The sequence below is a fragment of the Athalia rosae genome, chromosome 3, assembly GCF_917208135.1.
Source record: "Athalia rosae chromosome 3, iyAthRosa1.1, whole genome shotgun sequence".
Taxonomy (NCBI): Eukaryota; Metazoa; Arthropoda; class Insecta; order Hymenoptera; family Athaliidae; genus Athalia; species Athalia rosae.
In genome coordinates, this window is record NC_064028.1 from 10,891,449 (window position 1) to 10,913,300 (window position 21,852).

At 40.4% G+C, this 21,852-nt stretch overlaps 3 protein-coding genes across 4 annotated transcripts in view; 1 reads left to right on the forward strand and 2 right to left on the reverse strand.

Annotated features, from left to right (window-relative positions):
* LOC105690122 (5'-3' exoribonuclease 2 homolog) overlaps positions 1–14,141 on the reverse strand; it is a 32,326-nt gene extending 18,185 nt beyond the window's left edge. The window contains exons 1-15 of the mRNA XM_012407681.4: positions 13,919–14,141; positions 13,658–13,785; positions 13,272–13,383; positions 12,954–13,127; positions 12,696–12,858; positions 12,097–12,557; positions 11,731–11,937; positions 11,429–11,581; positions 11,160–11,320; positions 10,906–11,074; positions 10,743–10,832; positions 10,509–10,665; positions 10,201–10,429; positions 9,896–10,123; positions 9,619–9,701 (exon numbers count right to left, since the gene is read on the reverse strand). Of these exons, the coding sequence (XP_012263104.2) occupies positions 9,619–9,701; positions 9,896–10,123; positions 10,201–10,429; positions 10,509–10,665; positions 10,743–10,832; positions 10,906–11,074; positions 11,160–11,320; positions 11,429–11,581; positions 11,731–11,937; positions 12,097–12,557; positions 12,696–12,858; positions 12,954–13,127; positions 13,272–13,383; positions 13,658–13,785; positions 13,919–13,993 (2,590 nt within the window). The 5' untranslated portion in view covers positions 13,994–14,141. The remainder of the gene's footprint in view (positions 1–9,618; positions 9,702–9,895; positions 10,124–10,200; positions 10,430–10,508; positions 10,666–10,742; positions 10,833–10,905; positions 11,075–11,159; positions 11,321–11,428; positions 11,582–11,730; positions 11,938–12,096; positions 12,558–12,695; positions 12,859–12,953; positions 13,128–13,271; positions 13,384–13,657; positions 13,786–13,918) is intronic.
* A 72-nt stretch (positions 14,142–14,213) lies between these two features.
* Positions 14,214–17,975, forward strand: LOC105690108 (polyribonucleotide nucleotidyltransferase 1, mitochondrial). The gene is made up of 7 exons (XM_025746132.2): positions 14,214–14,457; positions 14,569–15,483; positions 15,642–15,815; positions 15,935–16,128; positions 16,209–16,366; positions 16,450–16,761; positions 16,849–17,975. The coding sequence occupies exons 1-7, from the start codon at positions 14,303–14,305 to the stop codon at positions 17,233–17,235; spliced, it is 2,295 nt and encodes a 764-aa protein (XP_025601917.2). The 5' UTR covers positions 14,214–14,302; the 3' UTR covers positions 17,236–17,975.
* A 25-nt stretch (positions 17,976–18,000) lies between these two features.
* On the reverse strand, positions 18,001–21,558 carry LOC105690107 (serine/arginine repetitive matrix protein 1-like). Of its 2 annotated transcripts, none has more exons than XR_007277783.1 (11): positions 21,420–21,558; positions 21,211–21,298; positions 21,087–21,121; positions 20,939–21,022; positions 20,227–20,856; positions 20,119–20,136; positions 19,710–20,024; positions 19,635–19,646; positions 19,122–19,523; positions 18,190–18,348; positions 18,001–18,099 (listed from the first exon to the last, which is right to left on the reverse strand). XR_007277783.1 is itself a non-coding variant. In XM_012407652.4 (11 exons), exons 1-11 carry the CDS (start codon positions 21,497–21,499, stop codon positions 18,017–18,019), a joined length of 1,899 nt encoding a protein of 632 aa, XP_012263075.2. In that variant the 5' UTR covers positions 21,500–21,558; the 3' UTR covers positions 18,001–18,016. The 2 variants fall into 2 exon arrangements, 1 of the variants encoding a protein (XP_012263075.2); XM_012407652.4 differs by having other exon boundaries at positions 19,129–19,523.
* Positions 21,559–21,852: the final 294 nt, after the last annotated feature.

The window sequence follows — 21,852 nt, forward strand, 5'->3', positions numbered from 1 at the left end:
GCTCTACAAAAAAGGTTTCCTATGATTTTTCGCTAGCTTTATCGGTTTAATAGATATTCGAGGTCAAATTTTAACGAATGGGCTTCATCAATTTGGCACACATATTCTAAAAAATGTAATTAGAAACATATCTTTTGGTTTATCGTATTTTCAAAATAATCTATTCATTACATACTGTTCGCTGTTCTCTGTGATTCTAAACTAATTGTAATACGTAATGAAGTTGTTTTTCATCTTTAGTGTATCGCCCACAAAAATCTTGCACTAATTTAACTGCTTTCTCAGAACAGTCATTCACAATTACCAAAGCACAAACATTCGACTTTGACCTCGAATATCCGTTGAACCGATAAAGCTAGTGAAAAATCATAGGAAACCTTTTTTGCAGAGTCTAGAATTTTAAGCATATATGTTAATGACTTACAAAATGGTAAAGAACGAGATGACACTTTCACATGTTATTTACATTTAAAACTTCGACTGCAGTGGGGCACGGCTTAATATTAAAATTAAGGGATGAAATTCAGCAGGCTTTTTTTTTAATTTATTTCGAACCGAATTAGGGCTATCGTGAAAAAAAAATTCGAAAATACCCAAAATAAAGACCACCCCAAGGTATATATATAACTAAAAGCGAAGTAAAATCGAATAGACTTTGATTGAGTCTGGGACGGATAAACGAATCCCGATGCACCGAATACTTCTTTGTATTACGTTGTTCTATTAGCCGTTGGACGACATAGATATAGCCACCGAGCGTAGTGTAAACGCGTCGTCCCCTCGGTAGCGGATAAACGATTCAGTAAACCGCGATAATAGAGTTTCTTAGTCGAAAATTGGGCAATTCTGAAGCAGCACGGCACAGGGGTAGGGGATCGGTCAGGCGAGGAATTGATAATCAAACGTACCCACCCCTAACTTCACCCCTGTATACCTAGCGCGTCGCTTTGACCATTTCGTAAGGGGTGCGGGCGGAAGCCGGCTATTCCGCAAATTTCGGAGCGTCAAAAAAAAACGATGTATTTTTTACTTTCAACTGGTTGTTCACAAGACCACATTCGTTGTGTCGTGTATAAGGTATCCGACTTTGATATCAAAAAACAATTTTTTTCACAATTCATATCAGGAGATTTCGGGGACCCGTACAGCTATATAGTCGCAGATTTGATATCGTCAAATTTCCGACAAGATTTTATTGAATTTTATTGGTTCCATCGAATCGCCCGCGGGTCAGTTTTCCGGGTCAAGGAACGTAATCACGTTTGTCCGTCAGTTTTAGTTTATTCAATCTGCATCTGATAACCCGGGCCAGTCGAGAGAGATCGGAGGTTCCGAGCGTTCAGCGGTCGAGTGATTTTCTACATCGAATTTACTCGTTCGATTCGATCCCCTTGAAATAAATTTGTATCTCGACAAAATATTTCTTCGAGTCAATCGAAACGCGATTTTGATTTTCTCAAAAGCATATGAAGATAAATTATAATTATGAAAATCATCTCTTTTATCCAAGTGTGAATTAATACTCTTTCCATTTTGTTACGCTACACGCTACCCGATGTTGGAAAATTCTAAGGTTCCATGAAAATATAGTTATTTGTTAATCGTATAAGCAGCGTCATAATCCCATATCTCACGGATGAAATGATGTTTTTTTTTCCAAGGAAGAAAGCAAAAAAAAAAAATTACAGAAAAAATGAAATAAAATTTGTACGCTCACCACTAGCTACTGCGCCCTGCAGCCATTCAATGATCCGCAATCCTCCCTCTTCGGAACCCCAATTATACTAACGCACAATTGACGTTGAAACCGCTCAACTTGAATTCGGTTTCTAGCTGATCGTCGTATTCTGTATACCTATATAACTATACCTCGGGTAGGTTTTCTACATATACATATATATAAACATAATATAAATGCTTCTTAGAAAACGGTGGTTGGGATCTCAAGAGGTCTCCAACCTTTGTCCTCGCTTTTTATTCAAGGATAATAATACGTAGGTGCAGAAAAGGTAGATTCCCGATTTATCTTCGCCCGAAAGAAATTTGATTAAACTCCGAACCCCAAACAATGCGAACCCCTTTACTTCGAAGCGTTGAAACGTACCGCAATTACATTATACTTACTTACGGCTTACTGCGTAACGCGAAATAAAGAACATGAAAAAAGAAATTACAGAAAAAAAGGGCGACTGAAAAAAAAAATGAATACCCCGGGGTTACCACACTTCCGGTTTGCAAACGATCTCGGCCCTCCATACATACGCCGTCGGTTTTTTTTTTTTTTAAATATTCTTTGGATAACTGTATCCGTACCGACACTGACATAAGACGTATTTCAATCACAATTGGAAGAATCACGTAGGATGTGTAAAACTTTACTCGCATGGACACGATCGAGATCGCTGCGTGCCTTGCGGAATTGTAAAACTAAAGAGAGAAGCGTATAGGTATGTAAGTTTGAACGGGAGGCCGTGGGGGTGAAAAAACCAGGAGAGAAATAGAAAAAGAATAAAGACGAAAGAAGGGCGAAATATGAAGAGCGTAGAGTATGGGATGAGGAGGAAGAGTGCCTAGTATATAGAGGTGACGCTAATGAGGCACGCCATAATTAGTGATACTGTCTACCGGGCGCTCGAATGGGTTCTCGAGGACACGGGCAATCCCACACTCATCTGAGATATATGAGAGGCGAGTAAAGAAAAGAGAGGAAAAAAAAGAAAAGAAAAGACAAGTCCCTCCTTCTCCGCTCCTTCTTTTTCTCCACTTTACCCCTCTCTCTCTCTCTCTCTCTCTCTCGCTCTCTCTTTCTCGTTTCCTACCCTCCGTATCCTTCGTCCTCCATTTTCTTCCTCACTTTGCCTCTTTCGCCCTCTTCTGAACTCGGCACAGCGACACCGAGCGAAGAGCCGACGTCACATCCTCGACATCCACATCCACATCAAACACCGACGTTCGGGGTAGGTTTCACGTACGTATAAAATGGTATACGCCTAGGTATACGAATATATGTGTGTATATGGGTTGTATATATTCTCACAATCAGCTTCTGCACGCGTAGCCAAAGGCAATGCCTCTGTAGTGCCCGCAACTACTCGTACATGTATATATACCTCACTTTGACTTCTCGGGCGAATCTAAAGTCTTCTACATATACATATATACGTATAGCATACACAATACGTGGATCACTGCAGATCTCGTGTGCTTTGACTGCCGCAGGATAGTTGATAATCACGCCTCGCATCATATCGTCCCATTAGACCGCTTTACCGGCGATTACAGCTAGGCGTCATACGATGACCATTACTCGAAACCAATTCGATTCTCATTTCAAAAAGTGATTCGGCATCGTTATATATACATACCCCCTGCACTGTAATGTGTACGCCCGCTTGTGCGCCGCTCTCGATTTTTTCCGAAGAAAGATGAGCCGGATTAGCCCGCATCATATTCATATATATAGCTCGGAGCTTACGCCATGATGTATACATAAGTAAATACGTCGTGATTATAATCATTTTACGATTTCCCACCCATACTGTATAATGATGTATTATCTGTATAAAATATGTAATTTGCATGAAAGTGAAGAAAAAAAAATGGAAAAGAGAAAAAAAGTCTCTGCGACAATAACGCGCATCCTATTATGTATAATATATACGTATAAAGGTATACGTACCTGTATACATAATAATATATATCAAATTTCATGTACACAATTATAAGCATATATAGGTATACAGGCGTTATGTGGGGTAGGTATACATACAAGGCGCCGAAGCGTGTGTATCTGGTTTACCCATTTAAAACGGCGTGTCAATTTGATTGCTGCTTTATACAACGGAAGCTCCTGGCGTTTTACACGCCCCGCACGCCTCGAGCGGAATTAGAATCAGAAGAACCCTATACATATAATAATGTGTACAGTGTAGGTACCACCTATACAGAATAATGTACACGGGGACGCTATACACGACAAATCACCCAGCTGCAGTACGCTCTACACACAGTTATTACGGTATATGTATAGATACGCGTCATGAATCCTTTATATCAGACGTACATAATATATGGGGCATTTAACGCTAACTCGATCAACAACGATTTTCTCGTCCCACCCATTTCTCGATATAGATTTTCAATCGTTTCTACGATTATTTTTTTGACTTTTAGAAGCTCTTGGATATAACTAGATATTTCCCCCCCCCGGAACAGCTGTTCGTGTCTCTCGCATTTCTGGACAAAAACAACCATTTTTCAAGTAACGTGGAATTTTTTTGGATTCTGTTCCGAGGAAAACTGAAAACTCGCGGTCTGATTAAATTAAAAGTGAAAAATTGATGAATTCAACTTTTCCACAAAACGAAACAAGAAAGAGATTACAAATGATATTGGACCCGAATTTTCAAACTGAATTGGAAAAAGTCTTTACTCGACTTGTCGTGGAATCGCTCATATATACATACATACGAGATGATATACGTAAGTATACAGATGGAATACATAGATACTATACACGGGGATGGTGTATGTGCCGTTGAATAGATCTACAATTATACGTGAGACGAGGGGGTTCGGAGGGTGTTTTTGGTCGGTGGTATGGGAAGAGCGATTTGAAGCACAATGCGGCTCAATGCCGAGGAAATTAGCCGCGGTACTGCTGGTGACGCCCGTCATTCCCCTACCCATAAACACCCCGTGAAAACCGGGAACACCATCATCGCCTCGCCTCTCTTCTCTTCTCATCTTATCTCATCTCTTTTTCTGGAAGCTGGATGCGTACGTACGTATATATATATATATATATATATATATATATATATAACGTATCGCGCCTTCCTTTCTCTTCTCTTTCGCAGATCCTGCGCGCCTTATACGCACATAACACATTTATATATGTATACACATAGAATTCACGTGATATCGTATGTACGGGGTGTCAAAAATTACGAATCATTATTATTGTTGTCACACGGTTGCAGGCGTCGAATTTTTTTTTTAACTTTACAATTTTTCGGAAAAAGTTGCCATTCATTATACAAGACTCGTTATAACAATGAGAAGTTTTGTCGGATTTTTCTTTTGTCGCAAGAAAAAAAAAATTCGATTCGAGTCACAATCGAGATGCGCGAATCTTTGAATTAGAGGTCACGGGTCACGAGAGTAAATTTACATATTCTAATCGGAACACCCTGTACAAGATCGCGTTCCGAAGATAGGAAGGAATAGAGACGTGTTCGAACGTGTAAAAAGGTAGTACATAATCCACATATAAAACCTGCCGAGGACGCAGTGGCCCGAGTATAAAAAATACACATAAAAGTGTGAAAATCTTATATACCTATTATTACACGTATATATATTGTATGGAATACATAATTCCCATAGAAAATCATCGTCCCGTATAAAAGAAGGAATTCACTGGGATTCACCCTCGAGATTCAGATATGTAAGGGTGTGGGTAGAATACAACCAGCTGTATTATACTATAATAATATATATACATACATATATATATATCCGATGCAGCGAAATCGCGTTTACTTTCTTCTTTTTTTTTCCACCCGTTCGGTCAGAAGAATCGATATAGCATTTGATTTTTAAACACTGCAGTATATGAGTAGAAAAAGATAAAAAAAATTATTATCATATTACAGGTATATACACACACAGTGACCCCGGCATCAAAGATAAAAACGCTGCACGAGCGACCAAAAAAAACGTAGAACGAGTATAAAATCTTTTCATTTTGTACGGATGTAATGGAGAGACGCTATAGATAGATGGGGGGGGGGGGATGACGGCAGCGAAGGGAAGGAGAGTAAGTAAATACCAAATAACACAAACGAGCGAGAGTGAGAGAGAGAGAGAGAGAGAGAGAGAGAGAGAGAGGGAGGGAGGGAGACGAAGAGAAAGAGGAAAAGAAGAAGAATCTGGAAGGCAGGCGGGGGCGGCGGTCTTTTCATTCTTCCCTCGGTTGTCTATCCGTTGAGATGACAGGTGGGCCCCACGCGCGTTGTGGGGCCTCACGGGGAATATCGCCAGAGTTCACGGGGTCTCCTCCACACGGGTGTATCGGTGTACCGTGTATACGTGTAAAAGCAGCGAGCTACAGCCCGCCGTGGGCCCTCGTTAGACAAATTAAGTCCTAGCCTGCTGACTGGTGCGTTCGCCCGGGACGAACTTCGAGTGGACTGCAAACACTCGAGGAGGCGCGCTACCGTTCCTGGCTCTTCGACGCCCCTCGACCCCCTTCTTCTTCATCGCTCGTCCCGCGCCTATATATGTGTAGTATATTCATTCTGTTTCACCGTGCTCCGTAGCAGGTCTTTACCTTTACGCGATCCCGCGGTGCTCCGACGCTTCGTCTGCAGATACGACCCTCCGGGCCCTTGCGTGTCTAATATGTGAGATAGGTAATGCCATTAGGGCGTCCCGACTTTCGACTTTTGTTTCATTATCGATATCGTCGTTATCGTGATTTTCGTTGTTATCGGTACTCAATTTTGTTCCAACGATATCGAAACTCACCCACACTTATGCAGCAGATCCGTCGACGAAATTTAGAAATTTAGAGCTGATGATTTTTTTCACTCTAAATCCCGTATAGTTTGTTCATGCGTTCTCTGTGAGTTAGTTTCCTTTTTTTTTTCTCTCCTTTTTATTATACTCGTATATACTAAATGCATCGGATTACGATCGAAACTAATCCGAGAGCGCCGGGTACTAGAAAACCCCTTTTTTTCATTGGCTCTTTGATTTATGACACTCGACTAGTCGAGAGCAAAATTTCTGGACTACACGCATGTCTATACATACATACATATACCATGGATAACTTGAGGTAATAATAAATCTTCGTACACACGTACCTACGTTTAGCTGCACTCGAGAATTTTTAACGCTTGTATTTTTTTTTTTTTAATGGTAATAATTAGTTATACCTAATGTACCGTTGTATAATACGTGTAAAAGGGGTGCAGTACGGGATATATTCGTAATGTTTATATATGATAATCAAGTGTGCATTAAAATTGATAAAAGCATATTTCCATCGTCGCACCGACTGAAAAACAAACTTGCGATTAAAGTTTATTTATAATAATGTAGTTTATAGAGAGGATGATTTTTTTCTTTAAGATTTACACACGTGTGCTCCGGCACTTCGTGTGTATTTAACGTGCCGTTTTCATTGCTGCAGTGATAAAGTGCTACAGTTAGGGATTTTCCCTCTACGGTATAAGAAGGTCGACAAAGGGAGAGAAAGGATCCGCGGATCTGGGAGTGGCGTTTACTCTCGTTATAAATCAATCACCGACGATAGAAGCTAACGGCACCGGCATATAACGTCCCTATTTATAAATTTATACGCCTCGAGCTTTCTACACTTTCATTTTCGCTTGATATATTTTCTTTTATTTAATATCCCATTTTTTTAATTCAATCAGAACGCCGTAACGCAATGTTTTTCATGAGGCTATATTGATTTACGGAAGTCCTGCACGTTCGTACCGCACGGCTGTGTATATACCCATATAACACGCTTGACATAATTGCGGTATATGGTAGTATATGTATACATACGTTATATAGCCGCTTGTTCATTTAATTTTATTATCGATATTATTATTATGCTGTTTTTCCCTCCCACCGCACTGTCTTTCTCCGTATACCTGTACAGTGTTCATGAATAATTATGTATAAGTCTCCGATAATAATTGACAAATGAGATCTTTGTACTCTGCATGTAGAGACGTATCGATGTACGTACGTTACGAGAGTTTATGTATCATGAATATATTACGGTCACTGTTTAGCCGGATTTGGAAAACCAACTACAGTTCAACTACACGTGTAAATGCGCCATGTCAAATACTGTACGATGTTAAGTTACGAAGAGAGACTTTGACGTCCGTTTTAACGATTTCGAGGAGAAAAAAAAAAATCATACGGCCAACGGCAAATTTGCTCGGAAAGCACAAACGACTCCTATAATTAAGACGTACCTCTACCACGCGTATGTAATTGGACGCGTGCGGGTTTTGAAAAATTTGGGTGAAAATCAAAAGAAAGAAAAACTAAGGGGGAGGAGAGGCAAAACAAAAAAAACATAAAACACAAACAACATAAAAGAGAAATAATTTGAATAGTAAAAGTCCTCGTTTGTTTTCGGCGCGCATCCCATACGCGCCCTTCTTTCAAGGGTTGTTGTTTGCGTGGGCGGTATACATACAGCAGCTGAGCGTGAAGAGTTTGTAGGCATGGCGTGGAGGGATGGTGTGCCATTGCAGGGTTCCCCTTTCTCTAGTTCCGTCGCTAGTTTTCGCGGCTCGCACGCACCGAGGTAGGTACGTATATGTAGTACATCCGCTAATTGGATAATTACGAAGTGCGGCGTGCTTGTTTTATAATTGGGAGAACGCGCGCGGCCCGCCCGTCGACCGTCCGACCACCCGACCGCTCGACGTGACGAAACGTTGTCGTTCGGAGTCACGCGGTACGTGACAATCTACCCTTGGAGCTCATTTCGCAAACAGCAAACTCTCCAACTTCTAGCTTCCTACTGCTCTCGCACCCAAAGACCTCACGAAGCATCAAAATTCTACCGCATGTACACCAGACAAGCGGGCATCTACTTTTTATTTCTTTTTTTTTGTTTTTTTTGTTTTTTTTTTTTTGTTAATAACGACATCCGGGTACATGAATTATTATTATAATTATTGTTACTGCAGAGGCGGGGAAAAGTTAATTAACGTGATTAAATTGATGACGACGCAGCGAAACTTTGTTTTAAGGGTGTGCGGTAATACCGAAATTTTCAAAATTTCGTGCAAATTCGCAATAGTTCGTGTGAGAAAAAAAGGCGCACTGTATGAGATTAGGAATAAATTATATTGGGATGGTAAATATATCGTTGACCTCCTTCCCCAGAACCATAATATGCAAATTTTTTTTCCCGCCGGAAACAATAGGAGGTCGATCGTTTCCGCGCCCCTATAAAATCAGCATCACCATCAGCATCAGATACTCGTATTTGGGTAGGCCGGGAGTCAGGAGGGCACGCGTGCGATTTAATTCAAGTTCCGTTAATCCTTATGGGAGTGACGACCGACGACTGCTGCTGCTGCGACGCGAAACGACTGCAAGGGGCGAATTGGGGGCGCGGAGATGAGAGAAGGGTTCGTACCCAACAAGGATGGGACCCCATCGAAATCACCCCACAATTTGTTTGTACGTTATACCTACACAACCGGTACCCACCCATGCATTTTTAAGTCACTGGTTAATCAATAAACTCAATCGTGCGTCAAACCCCTTTTGACTTTTTACTACCACCTTATACTCTGTTTTCTATGTAGTTATTGTTGTTTTCATTTTTATTCTTCTGTTGCGACGACGCGAAGTCAGAACTCGTTAAAAAAAAAATCCACGACTAATTAGAACATTCCGTATTCGCTGCTAATTGCCTCCGAAAACTCAGGCAAGGTTTTCCAAAATCACGTTCCGCATTCGCAATTTCGTTAAAACATATTCGGTTCAAATTTACAAACAATCGCATGTAAAATACCGGATTCATATGATACGAACACCGGAAGTAGTGTACATTAGGGGACTCACCGCGATTCTGCTGGTATAAATTCTGCGGCGGTGGAACGTAGCCATATTGCCCTGGTGGTCCGTTGTTACTTCTATTGTAATGCCTGCATTAAAAATTGCAAATTTTAGATTGAGAAAAATTGTAACCCTTAGAAAAAGATGCGACTTTTTGACCTTCGAGAGATATTGTGTGCGAACATATTTGTAGTGACAGATGTTCCAGAAGATGGAAGGAATAGTTTGAATATAACTTCAATAAATATTTGAGAGAAATGAATATCGAGGAAGAATTTCTCACCCTAACGTCCGGTGACCTGCTTCCGAAAGGGATGCACGCTGTGTTGCAGGTGTGAAGCCAATTTGAGGACGCCATTGATTGCCACCCCCGCCACCCCCACCACCTCCACCCCGGTTCATCTGCTCAAAGTCTTGAGGCTTCAAAACTTTTTGAGGTTCGATAGCGCCTTTGAGCCTCTTTGCAGGGAATATGTAGTTTTTGCTGTACTTGGGATCCCTGAACCTCACACTGGATGGAAGATATAAACGATATTTGGCATATTTGCTATAGTAAATTGATCGGCATAAGAGAGGAAAGATTCTTACCAGTAAACTTTATTATCCCGAACTGGCGGACCCCCAATCGGTGAATTCAACATTGCACCTTCACTGATGCAATCTTCGGCCAATAAAACAGTTCCTCTCATACCATCTACACTTATTTCTGTCTCTGTGTTAGGGTCAACTTTGTTTTTGTAAAGTCCCGTTATAAAATCATAACACTTGTTGTCCGCGCTAACGTATAATCGGTCGTCACCTCGTACATTGCGTTTCACTGAATCAAGAATTATTATTAAGAACATAGATTGTGGTTATGTGAAATTATTGGACGTTGATGAATTTTTAGAACTTACGTTCTGCTTCGGTCAAACATGAGTAGTAAGGCTCGAGAGCCTTGAATAATCTTTTTTCATCAACGAATGGCAAAAGAGCAACTCCTTGCCAAGCGAATTTCTTTCCATTCAAGTCTATCTCAAAATCTTCCGGATAAAAGTCGATGATGGTTGATTTCTGTAAATAATATTCGCAGTTATCAAAACCTTGATATAATAATTGTACATAGAACATACTATGGAATGCCAGCTTACAGGATCATGCATCAATTTTGCCCATGGTTGAGGTACATGAGAGCTACTAGCTGCGGGAAACACACCCATCAATTGTTCCAGAGGTCGAAACTGTAAAAATTGGCATAGTGAAAAAAAGACGATAAATCTCTAAAACTTAATTTACCAGCTGAAGAATACTTACAGGAATCGTGTCTTTCTCAAATTCTGTAGATAAGCCACCTATGTTGATGAAGTCACTAGCAAATGGCGCGTAGTGGTAAGGAAAGTACCATTTCCAAGATGCGCAACCTTGGTAGTAGTAGCGAAGTACCCAACAAAGGCCACGTACATATTGCAACGCTACGTTGTTTCTATTAGAACATATTAATGTGTTTGATCAAAAAACCTGATGAGCATGGAACGTCCAAAATTCCTATGTTTTCAAGCATTGCGTACCTAAATGCCATGTTATCAGCAGAAACGTCAAATTTGGATTCATAGTATCTATCTTTGAAGCCTTCTTCCCATAACCTGACCTCATCGTGAGCTTGATCATCGTCACTTTCTTCCACAGTTTGTTCTTCGGCTTTACGTTTCGGCCCTCTGTTCCCCGAGCCCTATGTTTGTTTACATTAATCACACATGAAGAACTCGTTCAGTCACATTGCTGAGACAGAGAAAGAGTGTTTGTAAAATTTGAAATTATAACAACATCAGCTACTTACCTCAGGCACGAGCATGCTTTCTAGAGCCTCGCTCGCACTTGTACTCTTCAAGGCGCGGTCAGTAGCATTACTACTGTAATTTCTGCCTTGCATTCGCATTTGATATGCCTCATGTCGGGCATTCTGGACAGGTTTTGTCGATTGTCCCAGTGGCTAAAATGATATCAATTGATAAATTTTTTTAGGTAGATGTTTGATTTTGAATGATGCCATGAAGGAGATTGTAGCACAGTACACAACACAGTTAAAAGGCAAAGTGAAAAAATAGCTGCTATCGGTTAGTTAATACTAGCTAAACTTACAGTCGGAGCCAATTGCCCAGCAGGAACCCAATTAGGTTTGTAATTACTGATCGCCTCCATCCTTCTTTTTTTATTCTTTTCTCTTTGCTTGAAAGCAAGTTCATTCTGCTGTCGTTTTTTGAAAATCTCATCTTCAACATCTCCGAGATCAGACATTATCATTTGTACTCTATCAAGATTAACGTCACCACTGTCGGTCAGAAAACCCTATAAAGTGAAAAATGATGAAAACCCGATTAGTTCGATAGGGTTATACAAATTCGAGCAACTTATTGAGAAATGATGCAAACCAAACACACTAATTCTGAACTGACAGCAAATCATAGCGAATAATCAAATAAAGTAACAGATGTTAGCTTAACTTACCCCCGTTTTGTATACGGTCTTCTTGTACAGAGTGACCAATCTGTCGATGGCACCTTCTCTAATTTCAAGTGAGGGAAGATGTGGCAGAAAATCATTTCCAACAAAGAAGCACATGAACACCCAATCATCGATGGCGCGTTCAAAATCATATTTGAATGGCAAATTAGGCATTTGCAATTCGCGTTCTAGATATTCTCGAAGTACATTCAATCTAACAAATATAAAGTCGCCTTCTGATCCAAACGTATTTTCATCCGGTTTTGTCGTTGGTTCTGATCCGGTACAATCTTTCATTTCGTGTCCCAATTGCCCACAAATGTCACATGGTCTGGGTTTGTTGGGTTTGAACTCTTCTCTGATAATGGTGAAGTTCGGTTCATGTGTCGCCAAACCCAACATTATCAAATCTGCGTCAGCTCCACACAATACGTGTTGTGTGTTAGGATCATGATCAGGTTGAGCTGTTGGATTATCACAGTTATAAATGATGAAATGACCAAGGAACAGATGGTTCATAGACGTTTCAATGGCCTAATCTTTTTAGTAATCGTTTTAAATCTTAACTAGAATTAGAAATTTGCCATTATAAATGAGCTCACCTCGCTGTTTACGAATAAAGTCCATAATTTTGTGCTCTCCCTCTCCAGGTACATTAGCATCACTGAGAATAACTTTAATTCCACGCCAGCCAGGATCATTGTTAAGGCGTTCATGGATATAATAATGTAAGCATGCCGATAACCTTGCCATGAATGGTGTACCCTAAACGGATTTAATATTTAACATTTTTTCAGCCTGGTAATAAGCGCTTGATAATTTGTTGCCCTAAGGTACATTTAATCATAGAGTGTACTTACAGGTGTGATACAATTACTGTCGAAATGATCTCCTTTAGGCTTTTCTGGAGGCAAAAATGCACCTTTCAAGGCTAGCTCTGAACGTATTCTGCTTATTTCGGTAATTTTTTCAGTAGTTTCTTTCGATGCTCGAAAACGTCTTGATCGTTGCTGATTCATTTTTGCTCTAGGCGCCTAGAAATTGAATACAAAAAATTAAGATGGCTCAACATTTATCAGGTACCTGTCCCATTCATAGGAAAAATAAGTATAAAATTACATGCTACAATTTTGAATTATGGTTATTCAAGTTACACAGATTATTAGAATGGAACTTACAACGCCATCGATTGCCATGTATAGCACTTTCCTAGGTCTCACAATGGCAAACAACCTGTCGATACATTCAAAAATAGCGTCCATCATTTCGTCTTCATTTTTTGGGGCCGGTCTGCAATCAAAAATAATTTGGGTACATTGTGGATCCTGTTAATTTGCAACGAGAAAGTCAAAATCGAAATGCAATCAGATCTTCGATTCATAATCAAAAATCGAATTAACAGAGCTTATGTAAACTACAATTAGCGGAGGCATGTTCAACATTCATACAAGATATGTTTACCACAGGGTTAACGATAATTCGATGGCCAAACGAATAGGTATATATGGAAAAATCATTGTTTTCATAAAATAATTCGCTTTCGAATTCGATAAAAGATACTCACTTGTCTTCAGGGTGGGTACAAGGATGTATAATACCATTCATATCAAGATATAAATTGTCAAACTCTACCCCATTGGGGTTAGGATCGGCCGAATTAACTGGTACACGAACACCGTTTACTGCAGTCGGCTGAAAGTATAAAATGATTCGAACGTTAGAGATGGGAAAAAAATTATCAATCACTTAGAAAGAGATTACTATTCTCAACAACCGAAAGAAGTGAAATGTGATTCAGTAGAATAAAATGAGATTCTTAACCCACCTTTTGCTCGATGCATTCCACAATTACTGAGGGATATTTTCGGCTGAGCCATCGGAAAAATGCTGGTACACCCATCGCGGAGTATAGCTTTATTTCTTATTAAATACAGAAGATCTATCACAACTTACAAATTTAAAAAACGTTATGATAAAGTTTCGCGATAACTACGGATTTAATGTACTTAACAGATGGCTTGGAGCCATCTTGCTACACCAAAAGTCGAAATCACGGGTCGAGAAATGGTCGAGAAGCTCGAGAGGCTATTATCAATGGTCGACTCTCCACTCTTCAAATACTCGAGACTGCACGAAACTTCAAACCGCTTGAATAGCTACCGGCCGACCGGCAAACTGCGAGGCATTTGAGCGCTTGTTAAGCCCTACCATGGCGACCGCTCTTGTCTTTAGGTTAATACCGAGACGTACATTATTTTCGAAACGTAGAAGATATGAAAATGGTTGTGGCTTATTTTATTGTAAGTATAGTACTGCTGATCCGCAGCCCAATCACTATGAGGTCCAAGTACCGCTGAGCAGTGGGTGAGTAAAATTCGCAGAAACTAACCCTTGTGTAATCTTACACAACTCCTGCTTGAGCTCGTTTTTGATTTTCTTTGCTCATCCTGACAATGATTATTCCATCATTTTTAGGGACCAGCTTAGAATTTCCACTGGTGAATATGCAAAGATGGCAGATGGATGTGCGGTAGCATCTATAGGTGATACTGCGGTAATGGTTACGACAGTCAGTAAGACACGTGCTTCATCGAGCTCGTTCCTTCCTCTGGTTGTGGATTACAGACAAAAAGCAGCTGCAGCAGGTCGTATTCCAACGAATTTCTTCCGAAGAGAATTGGGCCCAAGCGAACGTGAAATTCTGACTAGTCGGTTGATCGACCGTTCACTGAGACCTTTATTCCCCAAGAAATATTGCTATGATACACAAGTAATGTGCAACATGCTCGCTGTTGATGGAGTCAATGATCCAGATGTAATTTCTATAAACGCAGCCTCGGCTGCACTGTCCTTATCAGATATTCCATGGGATGGACCTGTAGGTGCTGTTAGAGTTGGATTAGTTGATGAGAAAGTTGTAATAAACCCAACAAGAAAGGCAATGCAGAACAGTGCGTTGAACTTAATTGTCACTGCAGCTAAAAACAATCTTGTTGTTATGCTGGAGGGTTATGCAAATAATTTACTCCAGCCAGATATTTTCAAGTCGTTAAAAGCTGGTGTTAAAGAGTGCCAAATTATCATTAATAGCATTATCCAACTACAAAAGAAGTACGGCAAGCCCAAACGGCAAGTTGAACCCATTCCACAGACTTGCAATGAAGTCATAGAGTCCATAAGATCACTTTCTGAAATGAGGTTGACGGAGATATTTAGGAATCATAATCACAACAAGCTATCTCGTGATACTGCAGTGACCAATGTTAGGACAGATTTAATCGAAAAAATGAAAGAGAGCCATCCAGAAATTGATTCTGCTGTGGTTAATGAGGAATTTTCAGAAATCTGCAAGGATGTATTTCGTTCCCTCATATTTGAAGATAACAAAAGGTAAATGACTAACTAGTGACGCTGTTACTTTGCCCTAAGGTTCACAAGCCACTTAGAAAGGATAATATTTGAGAAAAATCACTTTGGTTCGCTATTTGACATTATGGTATGTTTTCGATGCAAGTATTTATTTTATAAATTACTCATCAATTGGGCAGGTGTGATGGGCGAACCATGGAACAGTTACGCGATATATCGTGCAAGGTTGATCTTTATAAGCCGCTTCATGGGTCAGCAATATTCCAAAGAGGGCAAACACAAGTATTCTGCACAGTAACTCTTGATTCCCCAGAGAGCGCTTTGAAAATGGATAACGTATCAATGCTGACAAGGTTTGTAATTTGTCAATTGCATCCGGCAAAATGACTATATTTGATTGACTCCACTATCCAGTTGTTACCATATCTTTCCTACTTATTTTTTCGATTCATCTCTTTATGGCTTATTACAGCGGGATAAAGGAAAAGAATTTTTTTTTGCATTACGACTTTCCACCGTTTGCAACTAATGAGACAGGAAGAAGTGGACCTGCTGGGCGGCGAGAGATTGGGCATGGCGCTCTAGCTGAACGAGGGTTAGTCGCCATACTTCCTAAGAACTATCCCTACACGATAAGACTAACCAGTGAAGTGTTGGAATCCAATGGTGAATAAAATAATGTTTACACCTCAAATATGCGTTGCATTGAATCTGTCTGGCATTACTATTGTGAATAAAATTTGCAGGTTCCTCTTCAATGGCTTCAGTGTGCGGTGGAAGTTTAGCTTTGATGGATGCTGGAGTTCCGGTGCAGTCAGCGGCTGCTGGTGTAGCCATAGGCTTAGTTACAAAGTTTGACGAAAAAAATCAAATTAGCGACTACAGAATCCTCACGGATTTATTGGTATGGTTTCCTTATGCCATTTAGTTGGTTTTTTCTGTATTTTTGGGACAAGTTGTCATCTAAGTTGATTCCTGTATCACTAGGGAATTGAAGACTATATGGGTGACATGGACTTTAAAGTAGCTGGTACGAAAAAAGGGATCACAGCCATTCAAGCTGACATAAAAATATCAGGGCTCCCACTTCCAATCATAGTGGAGATATTGCAGGATGCCCACACCGCAAAATCAAAGATTATCGAGATAATGAATCGCGCGATTAACCAACCTCGGCAAATAAAAAAACCAAATATGCCCGTATCAGAAACTTTGGAGGTACCTATTCATAAACGCGCAAAATTTGTTGGAATCGCCGGGTCCAATCTCAAGAGGATACTCGTGGAAACTGGAGTTCAGGTATTTTTTTTTTCTTTATGATGAAAACTAGAACTCTTCGCTAATGGTACATCTGCTCCGAATTTGACATATTGCCGTTAATTGCAGGTAAATCAAGTGGATGACACATCTTTCTCAATATTTGCTCCTAACCAAACGGCAATGGACGAAGCAAAGGAGATAATTGATCAGATTATAACCGCGGAGCGCGAGCCAACTTTGGAATTTGGGGGAATTTATACCGCTAAGATCGTGGAAATTCGAGACATTGGTGTAATGGTGACACTTTACCCAACAATGCAACCAGCATTGTTACACAACACTCAGTTGGACCAACGGAAAATCGATCATCCGAGTGCGCTGAATTTCGAAGTAGGTCAAGAAATGCAGGTTAAATATTTTGGACGGGACCCAGTATCAGGCGCCATGAGGTTATCAAGAAAAGTTTTGCAAAGTACTGGCATTGCCTCTGTTAGAAATCTTGGGGACACGTAGAAATAAGTGTTACCTGAATCGCAAGATTCTTTTTGTGATCGACGAGAATATCGAGTTAACTTAATGTTAACAGTGTTATGGTCACTGGGTACAAATGCTACTCAAACTTTCGGGATAAGAGATAAGGATGAAGATTTCAAGTGGCTAGCAGAACTCCTATCATGAATGTATTAGATCAAGAAAAACAATAAAAATCTGTTATTCATTACTAGTAACTATTAGCTAATCAGCTTTATGGCCTGTAAATGAAAATCAGGAGTCAACTTCCGAATAGCTCCCACCTCTGATTTCAAAGAAATTTCACAGGCATGTAATGTGTACAAAATTAAGTTAAATCCTTAAGTAATATCTTGCGGAAACATCTAGTTCTTGAGATACAATATTTTCATTTTCATGTTGCGATTATTTAATTTAGCTATTTATACGTATCATATGTCGATGAAATTTTATTGAAATCGGAGGTGGGGGCTATTCGGAAGTCTTACCAAAATAAATTGTAAATAACACTACCATATACTTTTCCATAAGTTTAGAGACAGTCACTTTTTTTTTGAATTTGTATTATACGATATTGCGTATTTTTGTACAAATACTCACCCTGTAATTAAATTTGCACAGAGCTGTAAGCGGAGTCATTTCTTTGGTATGATTAGTTGATTTCAATAGAAAACCAATTGCTGATCTAGTCTTGTGAGCAGGGGACATCACGCTGATAATAAAATGACGTTTTCATAAATCTATCCCAAGTTTCTGATTTTCATTGTACTTTCCGGCAAGTTTCCTAGTCTACAATCGCGGAAGTAACAATGCCAATCGTCTTCAATTCGCCAGGAGAAATAGCACTTGTCGCTAACGTTTGTATACCTGAAACCGGTTGGTCCATCCCGATTAAAAAAACAATTTTTTATGCTACAAGTAAAATCAAAATGCATCAGCACTGATTTATAAGCTTACATATCTCGTCAGAATTTTTCCTCTTCGATGGGTGTTGACTAGTCGATTTGAATGATAATCCTTCCATATTTTCAGTATTGGCTAATATTCGAGTTTTTAAACACTCACCTCTCACACCCTCAGGTTCAATTTGTCTCGAGAAATCCGTCGCTGTTGATACTGCAACAAAAATTGAGACTGATGTGTTTTATACGAATCCTCAGATCTTTTGGTCTTAGCGCGGCATCAAAACATTGACAATTTGTTCGTAAGAAACAGAAAATCCTCAGGGTAGCTGTCTCTACACTAACAATAAGTTACACCGACCATATATTCATTGCCACGGTGTTTTTTTTTTTTTTTTTGTCATGTAGCGATGTAGCGAGCAGTGAATTTGACTTATTATTATAGAGGATACGATTTCATCTGGTTTATTTGCGATTATACCAAAAGTTTTCTGCTTCATCGTTGCTTTCCACGAGTTCTGATACTCCATCTACTTTGTACCGTCCTGTTAGGTTTTTTTCACAATCAGAGGATTTCTCTCGTGTGTTTTCTTTTGAGAAGAACTGCGCTCGCGGTGATTCAATCGCGTTGTCTGATGTTCTTCAGATCACGTCTTCTCCGAAAAATTCATTCCGATTTACAGATCAGATACGTTGTATATACTTTATAGCCAACCTCGTTTCAGGCGGATTTCTGACGCGGATTTCATCCTCTGTCTTGATTAGATACAACGATTCCTTCGCGCAGCGCGAATGGTTTCGTCGTGGATTCAAATCCAATTCTGATTTCCCTCCTGGCACAATAAAGTCGCGCCGGGAAGGCATCTTTTTCTCCTCTCACACGGCGTTGTGTTCGATAGAGTTTGATTTTTTTATTTATCGAATTTTTTCCGACTTCGACGAAATTCCCGCAAAAAGAAATATGGTAAACCGATAATCATAACTTACTTTTTACCTGAGCAGGGTTGCCTATTCTCCAGAGTTTGAAGTTCGACTGTCTTTCTGGACGCGGCAGCGATCTCTCGGGGGTGGCTAATAATTGGTTGGAAAGGGTTGTTGGCTGGTGGCGGTACTCGGACATGAGCCGCGACTATTGTCACCCCCTTCTCTCTCTCCTTCGTCTTAGTCTCGAGTGGGTTATCTCCGTTTTTCGTATCAGTCTGATTGTGAGCGCGATGAGGCTGCGAAAGTCCCCCTGTGGTTTCAGCCAGTGATTGCTCGCAGTTCATTTTCAACCGTGGATTTTTTTCGAAAATCGAAGGGCCTAACTGCCGTAAAAATTCCTCGTCCTTCGGTTTCAGTGAGCACGGTTTCGAAGGACATCCTTTCGGCGGGGGCGGCTCTCGGACCCTGAAAACACACGATCAAATCTTTATTCAAATTCATACCAAAGTCCGGCGAATTAAAGGCCCCTCATCGTCCTCAGAATAATTCAGGTGCTTTTTCGACTCGTGTGCTCACTTTTTCTCCTTCCTGAAAGAATAAAGACGCGCGTATCAGTAGACATGCCGAATAATCGTTCGAAGTTTCTTTTACTTCGGTGGTGGCGCCTTGACGGGACAGCTGGGTAAATCGCAGAGCTGTCCTTTGTTCACATATTCCTTGGCTTTTTTCTTCTGCTGAACAATCGGACACTCGGGTATATCACAAGTGGTTGATTTATCTGCCTTTTTAGGACCTTCTTCCTTAAGCTGCTTCACCGGTGGCGGTGGTTTGCATTGAACACCCTTCGACCTTCTGTTTGGTCCACTGGCCCCCTCCTGATTTTTGTCCCTTTCGTCCCGTTCCATTTTCTTCAACTTTTTCTTCTCCTCCTTGGTAAGCTTACACGGAGAATCGTGACCTGCGAAGCTGCGACGCGAGGAGCGATTAGATTTCCGCGATCGGAAACGATTCACTTTTACAGAGAGCGTCATCTGCAAATCGAAATACTCCTGCTACTTACGTGTTCATGAGAACTGCCCTGAAAGAAATTCGAGTTAACATTAAGATGAAAAATTAGGACGATTCACAGCAGTCTTTCCATTGTTACGCGGTTCAAAATTAGTTATACCCCAATATCATGATAGGATTCTTCCTCTTCTTTTTACAGGAATTTTTCATTGCCTTCTTAGCTTCCTTTATAACAGCTTTTTTCATCGTAACCGGACAATCGGGAGCCATGCAAAGTCTCTCTTTTTGTTTCGGTACAACGCTACGAGCAGGACATGCGGGTGAACCGCAAGCGCCAGTCCCTGCGGGATTCGGGGGTGCGGCTGACGATTCGGGATGATGCGATTGTCCCGGCGTAGTCGAGTGTCCAGAAGGGCCATGATGTAGGGTAGAAGGAACCGGAGAGGGATGATGAGGTACCGGCGGAGGTGGCGGAGGTGGCGGTGGCGGAGGCGGAGGCGGAGGTGGCGGTGAGTTTTCACTGGACGGAGAAGGCGGAGGAGCCAATGGCTTCTGTTTCGATTTGCGGGTTGCCACCCGCTGCTTGCTTCCCCCTTTCGGTCCCTTTTGCCGTTTGGGTTTGGGACTTTCTGCCACTTCGGAGGACGGTAGCTCTCCCCACATTTCGTTGGTATTCCCGTTTTTGACTTTATTATCCTTGATAACTCCGAATTGTACGATTATCCCGGTGTCCTGATGGAAAGGATTTCTCGTCGGGGCGAATGTGTCGAATGGAGAGGTCGTTTTACTTCTGCATGGTACGTAGAATTAGCGTGACGATGGAATCGAGGTATTCAATAAACCTTGTACAGCTAGACTGGTGCGGAACTCACAAATCATTTTTCGGCTTGCACGATTTCCGTCTATGATGTTTATCGTCGTTTATACTGTTTTCGTCGATAAGTTCGACTGGCACTCTGCAAAAATTAACGTAATTCTCGATTGCGGAGTGATTAATTATTTGGCAATTCAAAATTTTACCCGGGAATTAAAATCTCGTGACTCTCGGCCGAAAACTGAAAAAAAAATCCTCGAAGCGTTAAGGTTTGTGTGAATTTTGATCGGGTGAAAAATGATTTATTAATCCTGAGCTGCAACCGCTTACGGTATCGTCTTCGTCGCTTCGAAACCAGTGGCGCTTTCTCGATCGAATTAGCGACGAACTTCTTTGACTGCGAATGCTGTCGCTAGTCCTAATGAACACGCATAAAATACCAACTGAATCGATCGATAAGATTTTATCTGGATTAAACGATTTCGGACAATTATGTGAGGGTATCGTGATGATGACACTAAGTTTTTTAATTGACTTACTTATTTTCAGTGACAGCGTCCGAAGAGGTTGTATCATTCTCTTTACATTTTTTCCAAGTTTTTTCTTTGAATCCTGACATATTTTAGACTACTGATTGAACTTTAATGATTCCGCATTTTTATCGTGCATTATACCTCAAAATTTTCAATCGAAAATGATTATTTTTATTCTTTTTGGTAATCCGAATACGTTTTTTTTTTCTCTCTTTTTACTACCGGTTTCGTTTGACAGATTTATTTTCGCTCCGTCAAAATAATTTCTTTTGAAAAATTATACAAAACGATTATCTTACAACTTCAGTTGCGTCTATAACATAACAAGAATACCGATAGTCATTCGATCTATGAAAACTTAGAATGATGTTTGTTACATTCTGACATATTTTATTGCTGCTTATATTGTGCGGATGAGACGGTAGTGTATTATTTATAC